Source organism: Lithobates pipiens, unplaced genomic scaffold, assembly GCF_037356315.1.
Source record: "Lithobates pipiens isolate NorthernLeopardFrog02 unplaced genomic scaffold, aLitPip1_a1.2 Scaffold_55, whole genome shotgun sequence".
NCBI classification, from domain to species: Eukaryota; Metazoa; Chordata; class Amphibia; order Anura; family Ranidae; genus Lithobates; species Lithobates pipiens.
The window spans coordinates 2222262-2232500 of record NW_027507877.1 but is presented as its reverse complement, the minus strand read 5'-3'; the positions used below and the strand labels follow the sequence as shown (position 1 = coordinate 2232500).

Here is a 10239-nt window from a genome sequence, read left to right as displayed (position 1 = left end):
TATTATTATTATTATTATTATTATTATTATTATTATTATTATTATTATTATTATTATTATTATTATTATTATTATTATTATTATTATTATTATTATTATTATTATTATATTATTATTATTATTATTATTATTATTATTATTATTATATTATTATTATTATTATTATTATTATTATTATTATTATTATTATTATTATTATTATTATTATTATTATTATTATTATTATTATTATTATTATTATTATTATTATTATTATTATTATTATTATTATTATTATTATTATTATTATTATTATTATTATTATTATTATTATTATTATTATTATTATTATTATTATTATTATTATTATTATATTATTATTATTATTATTATTATTATTATTATTATTATTATTATTATTATTATTATTATTATTATTATTATTATTATTATTATTATTATTATTATTATTATTATTATTATTATTATTATTATTATTATTATTATTATTATTATTATTATTATTATTATTATTATTATTATTATTATTATTATTATTATTATTATTATTATTATTATTATTATTATTATTATTATTATTATTATTAAAGTTTTTTTAAATTACCCTGGGTGTGACGTGGTTAAAAATATCCACAATAAAAAAAATATACTTCCAATAAATTGCTATACAAATTGTTAGAATATAAATATACCAGGTTGCTCCAGATATCGCACTGAGGTAGGTCACGGTACCCAAAAGGTTGAGTTCAGACAGCTTTGAAATAGTTCCCAGAAAGCCAACCATGGCACGGAGTCCACCTCCAGATCCCAAGACCGCAATTACAGGAGGGTTACAATTCTTCAGAAAAAGAAATAAGGTCTACTTTAGATGGATTATGGAGTGAACAGTGGTAAGAAATTAATAAAATAGCACAAATAAGGGAACACAAGTATGGGATAAATCAACATCTGTGTAAAGTTATAGTAGAAGGTTGAAGGGAAATCTTACCATATATATGATAATAGCAAAAAAATAAATGTGAGTTGTGATCTGATCTCTACTCTTCCAAATTTGTTTATTCAATCATCAGCTGTATACCTGTAACATGGCTCCATCTAGAAGCCCCTCTTCCTTAATGTGTTTTGTCATGAATGGTTTGGGTTATTTTTTGTAACTATGGTGAGACATTTTAGGGAAGTGGTGGCTTCTGGACGGAGACATGAGTGCCGCTGTACTATCACATATGGAATGAAGACTAGAAAATGTCAGAGGACTCTTGCACCTCCTGCCCTACACTCCTAAAGGTGGAGGCAGAGAGTGTGATGGCATGGAGTATCACAAGTACCAGAGTAGCTGGCTGGTGGTGCCCGCTCCTTATGCGGGTAGAGCTGGAAGTTGCAGTCCTCAGGACAGGATGTTGGAGCAGCTTTGCACCAGAGCAGGAAATGGTAGCAGGGCCAGGAAGCAGGTGGAAGTTGGCTTTAGCCAAGGCAATGAAGCACCAGATTGGCAGGCAGAAAGCAAAGATCAGCAACAGCTGGGCAAAGTAGTACATTTGCCTATTCCTTACAATGGTGAGCAAGAATAGCCTTCTTGGGGCCAGCACCTTGTTTGTTCATGGACAGGTGAGAGGAGCAGGTCTGGAGCAACACTTACTTGGTTTACAAGACAAAACTACTAAGACTTACCTGTTTAACATTCATTCCCAAGGACAAAAGGGTCTCCTTTACTTTACCCATCCTTGCCTGGACAGCTTCGGTTTCCCCTTCTGCGCTATCAAGTGTGAAAAACAAAAACAAAGTTAATCCAGAGACAAGATAGAATGGAATTCACTAGTTTTTTTTTTTTAGCAAATGAGTAGTAATCTCCCCAAAGTGGGAAAAATTCCCATTTTGATCAAGTGTTCCTATTAAAGCCGCTATTCTCATCCTGGGTCCTGTGGAGCTCTAAGGTTCCATGAGTTGTGGCTCATTGACCTCCCATTTAATGGTGCTGGTATAGTTTCAGAGGCAACACCACTTGGCAGAGCCAGCTGTATTGACACGAAGGATGAGCTGACATCCAAGTCTGAACCTAGGATCACACTGAGCTTTGGTCGCTTGGTACTAGGGATGATCTTGGTGTTCGTTTCAGACGCATGTTTGACTTGAACACCGGCTGTTCACCCATTCGGTGAATCCAGAACTCTACGAGCCGTTCGTGCGGCGCGCACGGCCCACAATGCACTGCGCCATTGTAGTACATTGATGGGTCATGATTGCCAATCACAGCGCCGGTAGTGAGGAGAGCCATGATTGGCCACAGGCATCAGGCTGAGTAGTACACGCCCCATACTATATAAGGCCGCCAGCCTTGTGTAGTGTTCCGGCGTCTGCAGGAGTTAGTGGGTGTTGTGTGCCTTCACCGCAGAATACACCTGTATCTACCCTTTATTGCTGTTCTCTAATTGAGCCATCTGCCAGAGTTAGTGGGTGTTGTGTGCCTCCAGCACAATATACACTACCCAATGGCTGGTTTTCCCCATCTCCCTGTAGGCCATTACCATGTCTGGAAGGCCAACAAGGAGAGGCAGACAGGCGCGAGCCAATAAAAGAGGGCAAGCAGGCTCTGTGTCTAGAGACAACAGTGCTGGTCGTGGACGCGGTGCATTGTCATCAGCAGGTGGCCATGGGACATGCTTGTCCTTTTTCGGCAGCTGGACATGTTGAGCTGCATCATGCCAAAGACTTGGTAGAGTGAATGACCAAGCCCTCTTCATCCTCTCTCACTCAGACTTAGGGTACTAACCAAGCAGCAGCCGCCAACGCATCCTCTTCCTTAGTCTCAATGTCATCAGTCACTCCATCCCTAGACCCACCACGTCCTCCTGAGCTCTTTGAGCGCAGTGTTGGGTACATGCTCCAGGAGGATGCCCAGTGTTTTGTAGGCTCTGATGATGATACTCAGCTAGAGGAAGGCAGTAGCGTGAGCACAGAGTGAGGGGATGCTCAAGAAAGACAGCAATCTAGCAGTCATGTTCCACAAGCTGCAGCATACTGCCAGGTTTGCTTGGAAGAGGAAGGACAGACGGAAAAACAAATTATACAGGGGCGATAACCCTTCCTTATGTTTTTCCTAAAAGCTCAAGATATTTGACTGGAGCTACACTTTATAAATGTACCAGTTCAAAATTACAAACAGATTCTACTTAACACAGCAAACCTACACAGTCCCTGTCTTGTTTACACCTCCTGTATACTGCTGTTCTGAGTATATAGGGTCTGGGGGGTCCCATGCTGTTCCTTTTTTTAATATGGGTATGGGGTTCCCTTAGTATCCGTACAAGACCCAAAAGGGGCTGGTCATGGGGGCTACTATGGACATTTTTTGACTTTTCCATTAAATGTCATTTTGTGCAGGGACTGTTCTAAACATGGGAAACACGTGGCACTTCACAGGTATACTATAGACACCCCCCGGCATGATATTTAAAAAGGAACATTTAACTTTTTTCCCCCCACTTTAAGCATCATTAAAATCTGTGCACCCGAAAAAAAGGGCCATTTTTAAAAACATTTTAGGCATTGACCCATGTCCCCTGGGGCAGAAGTCAGGTCCCCAAACCCTTTTTAGGACAGTATCTTGCATATTAGCCATTAAAATTAGCACTATTTTATTTCGAACGGTCAAGTCCCATAGACTTCAATGGGGTTCTAAAGTTCACACTAATTTTTGGGCCGTTAGAAAGTTCTGGTGCGAACCAAACCCGGGGGTGTTTGGCTCATCCCTACTTGGTACTTCAAATACCTGAACTACTGCCTATCTGGGAGTATCTGTGCATCATAATATAGAAAGCCGACGTTTCCTTGTGAGCTCTTCATCATCTAGACCCTGTCTGGCCATCTCTTGGCTCCACAACGCTGAACATATAGAACATTATTAGGCTGATCAGTTGATATTTCTCCCCTCTGGCTTTAGGTGAAGGAAGACCCAAAATGTGCCGGATGAAGTCATAATGGAGACGTGTTGGGCCTTGTCAATACATTAAATATACACAAGATTTGTGAATTTAAATGTATAGATTGGTACCATGTCAGCCCCAATATCTATGTCGTATGCTTTCATTCTGTAACAAATATATGGTTTTATCTGTATACATGCCTAAAAAGAGGCCCCATATTCCCCATAAGTATCTTGTGAGACAACTTATAGAAGGGGTATTTGTACTGCATATACATCATTTTACCAAAAGTACTGGGACATACTTTAGTGACATCCCAGTCTTAGACCCCCATACACACCATTAGATTTTCATCTTCAGATTTACCAAAACCATATAATGTTGGTAAACTCTAAGAATTTCAATTTGTATGCAATCAGGCTGGCCCTTGCACTACATGGTTTTGTTAAACCTGAAGATAAAAATCTGCAGAAAATCTAATAGTGTGTATGGGGGCCTTAGTCCGTAGGGTTCAATATTGAGTTGGCCCACCCTTTGCAGCTATAACAGCTTCAACTCTTCTGGGAAGGCCGTCCACAAGGTTTAGGAGTGTCTATGGGAATGCTTGACCATTCTTCCAGAAGAGCATTTGTGAGGTCAGGCACTGATGTTGGATGAGAAGGCCTGGCTTTCAGTTTTTTCTCCTTTTCATCCCAAAGGTTTTCGGTTGAAGTCAAGACTGTGCAGGCCAGTCAAGTTTCTCCACCCCAAACTCACTCATCCATGTCTTAATGGACCTTACTTTGTGTACTGGTCCAAATCATTTGATGGGGGGGGGGGGGTTTGTTTTTTTCCCGGGGTTGGACTTGGCCCCTTAGGTCAAGGGAACTGTTAAGGCATCAACATGCCAAGACATTTTGGAAAATGTTATATACTCCCAAATTTGTGGGAACAGTTTGGGGATGGTTCCATCTTGTGCCCAACATGGCTGCACACCAGTGCACAAAGCAAGGTCCATAAAGATATTGATGAGCGTTTGGGGTGGAGGAACTCGACTGGCCCGAGTCCTGACCTCAACCCGATAGAACTCCTTTGTGATGAATTAGAGTGGAGACTGAGCCAGGCCTTCTTGTCCAACATCAGTACCTGACCTCACAAATGTGCTTCTGGAAAAACCCACCAACCATTCCCATAGACACTCCTAAACCTTGTTTAGCCTTGTAACAGCCTTCCCAGAAGAGGAGAAAGACGAGAGACAAGTCCATCTCGGCTTCCTGCTGGTAATGCTTGCCCCCGTAGGGTCCCTGGGAAACCCCCGATGTCACAGGAAACCTTTTCCTTCATTTCTGGATCAGATCACTTTATATGGATTCCACCAATAAAAGTTCTGATGACAAGATATGTGAAATCCAGGATGGCAGATTTATGTTGCCGGCACCTCCCAATGTCTCATTTTTTGTTCTTCTGTAGAAAAAGCACCAAGTAAAAATGAGTGAAAATCCCTTTACTTACCCATCTAGAAGATGAAGATTTCCCTGTGAAGACACAAAAGACACATTGTGATGTTCAGGAACAGTCTGGTGATACAAACCAAAAGGACACATTTTCCCAGAATGAATGAGAAGTTCTTGTGACCCCGGAGGAGATCTCACACATCACACATTGATTTTTGCTCCACTCATTTCATCTCTACAAGTCGGTGGGAATAACAAATCCGTTATCAGGAGCTTCATGGAAAGGAAGGTAGAAGGTGGGGGATGGGGAACGGTTCGGCCCGGGCACAAGATCAGGGCAAATTCAAAAGCCACCGGAACTCCGGTAAAGTCTATGGGGCACCAACATGAGAAACCAAAAGGGATCATTTTAAAGGCTTCTATGGAAATGGCCATAAAAAAAGTGTTTGGGGACCCGGGTCCTGCCCCAGGGGACATGGATCAAGGAAAACTTTATGGCCCATTTTCAGAAGCAGTGATTTTTTTTTAATGCTTAAAGTGAAATAAAATTGAAATATTCCTTTAACCACTTCCCACCCACCAATGTATATATACAGCCGGGGTGGGAGCTCTCCTGATTGGATGTTCAGGAACTTCCTTCAGAAGGAGAGAAGGGGGGAGGTTTTTGGTGTAGGTTTCATGGGCACAATTAACACCCAAAGACCAATTTCTCAGCACCCGTCTGACAGGAGGAGATCATTACAATTACAGGAAGGCCAATTCTCGCTGTCATCAGGATTTCCTCTATAGGGTTATGGTGGGAAGGCGCCACCGACACCCAAACACCAATTTTTACACACCCGTTACTTCTATCCAAAGTCACACCAGAATGTATCCAACAAATCTCCCATCTTGTTCTCAGTGCTCTACATTGATGACCCATCTCCCTGCAGGCCATTACCATGTCTGGAAGGCCAACAAGGAGAGGCAGACAAGCACGAGACGATAAAAGAGGGCAAACAGGGTCTGTGTCTAGAGACAACAGTGCTGGTCGTGGACGCGGTGCATCGTCATCATCAGCACGTGGCCATGGGACACGCTTGTCCTTATTTTCGGTAGCTGGACGTGTTGAGCCGCATCATGCCAAAGACTTGGTAGAGTGGATGACCAAGCCCTCTTCATCCTCTCACCACGGCTCAGGGTACTAGCCAAGCAGCTGGGCGGGGGCACTCCCACGGGAAGCACCGCAAGTGGAGTCCGCGTGGGTCCCGCAAACTCGATCGCTGCAGGGATACCCGCAATCACCTCACGGGGGAGGAAGAACAGGGAGATGATATAGTGAACAAGCATCTCACCGTTATGCATAGCAACAAGCGACACTGATCTCTGCTCCCTGTGATTGGAGCAGAGATCAGTGATGTGTACAACACAGCCACACCCCCCACAGTTCACAACACACCCTTACACTGCCACCTCCTGGTTAACCACTTCACTGCCAGTGTAATTTACACAGGAATCGGTGCATTTGTATAGCACTGATTGCTGTATAAATGACAATGGTCCCAAAAATGTGTCAATAATGTCCGATGTGTCGCAGTCACGATAAAAATAGCTGATTGCTGCCATTTAAAATAAAAAATACCATAAAACTAACCCCCCATTTTGTATACGCTATAACTTTTGCGCAAACAAATCAGTAATCGCTTGAGATTTTTTTACCAAAAATTGGTTCGAATGCGTATTGGCTTAAACTGAGGAAACTTTTTTTTGGCTATAATAAAGTGTTTTCTTCAAAATTGTTGCTCTTTTGTTTATAGTGCAACAAATAAAAACCAGAGGTGACCAAATACCACCAAAGCTCTATTTTTTTTTCCCCCCACAAAAAGTAAATTGATTGGTAGCCACGTCGCACAATTGTCAGTTAAAGCGACAGTGCAAAAATGCAAAAAGTGCTCTGGTCAGGAAGGGGGTAAATTCTTCCAGAGCTGAAGTGGTTAAGGATTAAGTAAAAATGTTAATTTTTATCACTGCTCATTTAAAAATTAAGGTTTGTCACAAACTATTTTCATTGATACACGTCCCCCAGGACCGGACCCCCTATAACCATTGTATGCCCAGGTACCTGCATATACGCCATCAAAATGGGCACTTTTGACAGTCGGGTCCCATAGACTTCAATGGGGTTTGTTATTCAGGTCTGAACTTTTGCCGTGTTCGAAAGTTCGAGGAGACCCTGAAGCCGTGACCTGGATGGGGCGTTCATGACGTCTGCTGCAGGTGTTAATGTGAAATTAACACCCCAAAAGAGCTCAGAAAAAAAAATGATAGATAGAATAAAAAGGGGCCCTCTACCATTGTTGTGTGAATGTGGTGCGATTCGAGCCACACAAAATTCCTGTGAGAATCACATGCTGTGTCCTGCACCACACAAGTGTGATCCCAGGATAAAAAGGATTTTCATTGATAAAAAACAAAGCCAAACAAGTTTGAATTTCTTTCCCACAGAGATCTCTTATTAGAGGATCCAGTACTGGATGCATTTTGATTGGCTGCCATGAAATGATTTGCTATCACTGATGGAAATGAATAGAAAGTCACTCACCTCATTGGCCGCCATTGGAGATGAAGGTAGGTCACCGCTTATCTCCCAACATGTAAATCTGATAAAACAGAATGCAGTAGTAAGACTTGTGAAGAGGAGGAGCTCAGATATACAGAAGACGGGATGGAGATGGCTGTACCAGTAATCAGATGATGGGAGAAGTGTGGTTGGGAAGGTTTATTGGAACGTGTGGAGTTTTTAGCCTCGTATAATCCGGACCTCACATTGTATCATTGGGGGGGTTCTAGAGTAGGGATGATCTCCGGCGTGTTCCATTGATCCACGTGTAGAGACCGCCAGGAAGACGGCACACGCTAAAAACAGGCAGTGAGAAATTGCCCGACCTCTACAGCCGCACATCAGGGGAATGTCTGACTGCCTGTTATTAGCGCAGCGCCAACTTCCTTGCGGTCTCTACACGTGGAGCATGTGAACACGCCTGAGATCATCCTTATTCTAGAGTCGCCTCCTCATCCCTTTATAACCCAAACACATTCATTATACAGGTTCTGAGACTAATGTAATGCAGATAAAGCACAGAGTTTAGTTACCACCTTAATGACCACAGAACCTGTGTGATTCATATGTGGTCAGTTTTAGAGGAATGAGGTGGAGACCCTAGTGGGACCCCCGACACCTCCAACGGGGGTTGTTTTTACCAGTCTGGTTCTGTTCCAGCAGTCCGCATCAGAACATGCCAGGTTCCATTAGTAAGGGCCGATTTGTAGGGGGGGGGGGGGACCCCAAACACCCCTCTTCCATGGAGCCGCAGACCTCAATGTAAGATTATAACCTATAAAAGCTACAAAAGACTAACGTTGTGAAGAACGATCTTCCCTAGGATGAAGCATATGGAGACATTCCATTACAACAAAGTCCTCCCCCCTCCACAGTCTTTATTCTCCCTCCTCATTCCCATGTTGGATTAGTAGAGCCCCCGCTGTACAGACCCCCCACCTTGGATGGAAGCTCTGCAGGTCTCATAGACCCCAGTACTGAGGTGGGACCCCGACCTCCCTCTACTCCACACCATTCACAGACAACAATGTCCCAGGCTTCACTCTGTGAATGGGAAGACTTCCCCCCCGAGCTTCCTCTTCTCTTCATTATTATTACATTCTCACACAAGACATTAAACAGGGACCCCCCACTTTGGTGAAGAAACAAACAAGCCCCCCTACCTGATCAATGTACATTGCAAGGATTGGAGGGAACTTTGTTGCAGTCTTACCTTGTGTTGGGTGATGTCAGTGTGCAAAGTAATCAGAATGGGAGTGACTTTTATTACCGAGCAGCTGATGAACTTGTTGGGTTTTAATGAGGAAAATTGCCAATCAGAATCCCTTCAGGTGTGATTAACCCTTTGGGAGCATCTCACCATAAATGGAATATCTGTCCCTGGGGGGCTACACTCACTTCCCCCCTGAATCTGTGGAGGCAGCCATGCTTGTCACTCAAGGGGAACAACACCCATGTCTGCCTTTCTTCATCTCCAGTATATGGGGACTGATGGGAGTCGTAGTTTATACAAGAAAGATGAAGTTCTGAATTCCAGGTATGGATGTTTTATGTGTAGTTACAATGGATCAATGTAACTATGTATATACCATACCTGTGAGATCTCTCTAGAAGCTGGAATCACTGGCTGCCTACACCTCTACTACACCTCTACTACACTGGTACTACACCTCTACTACAGCACTACTACACTGGTACTACACCTCTACTACAGCACTACTACACCGGTACTACAGCACTACTATACCTCTACTACACCTCTACTACACTGGTACTACACCTCTACTACAGTACTACTACACTGGTACTACACCTCTACTACAGCACTACTACACTGGTACTACACCACTATTACAGCACTACTACCAGGATTGCAACCTCATCCCTTCAAACCTGAACACATATTAATTATACAGGTTCTGAGGCTAGTTTAATGCAGATAAGGCACCAAGTGAGTTTAATTTACACCATAATCAGTCACAGAACCTGTGTAATTAATATGTGTTAAGTTTAAAAGGAATGAGTTGGCAACCGCAACTACTACACCCCCACTATAACACTGCTACACTCAGAGGCGGCCCATGCATTAAGGGTGCAAAGGTGCTGCCCCCTCTCTCCTGCCACTCCCCCAGAACCAATAGATAGATGAATGCATTGCATGCATCTATCTATGGCCACCGCTGCCACCCCCTATTAAGGTGCCCAGCACCTTTTCGGGTGCAGGGTGCCAAATTACATCAGTGGGGGGAGGTTTTGAAGCACCTGATTGGAGCCATAGGCTCTAATA

At 42.7% G+C, this 10239-nt stretch overlaps 1 protein-coding gene across 1 annotated transcript in view; it reads right to left on the bottom strand.

Moving 5' to 3' along the window:
• The window catches only part of LOC143957712 (cytosolic phospholipase A2 gamma-like), a 56648-nt gene extending 48538 nt beyond the window's left edge, over positions 1 to 8110 (bottom strand). Inside the window, exons 1-4 of the mRNA XM_077467407.1 lie at positions 7935 to 8110; positions 5412 to 5434; positions 1669 to 1753; positions 693 to 838 (exon numbers count right to left, since the gene is read on the bottom strand). Of these exons, the coding sequence (XP_077323533.1) occupies positions 693 to 838; positions 1669 to 1753; positions 5412 to 5434; positions 7935 to 7949 (269 nt within the window). The 5' untranslated portion in view covers positions 7950 to 8110. The remainder of the gene's footprint in view (positions 1 to 692; positions 839 to 1668; positions 1754 to 5411; positions 5435 to 7934) is intronic.
• Between the last annotated feature and the right edge of the window lie 2129 nt (positions 8111 to 10239).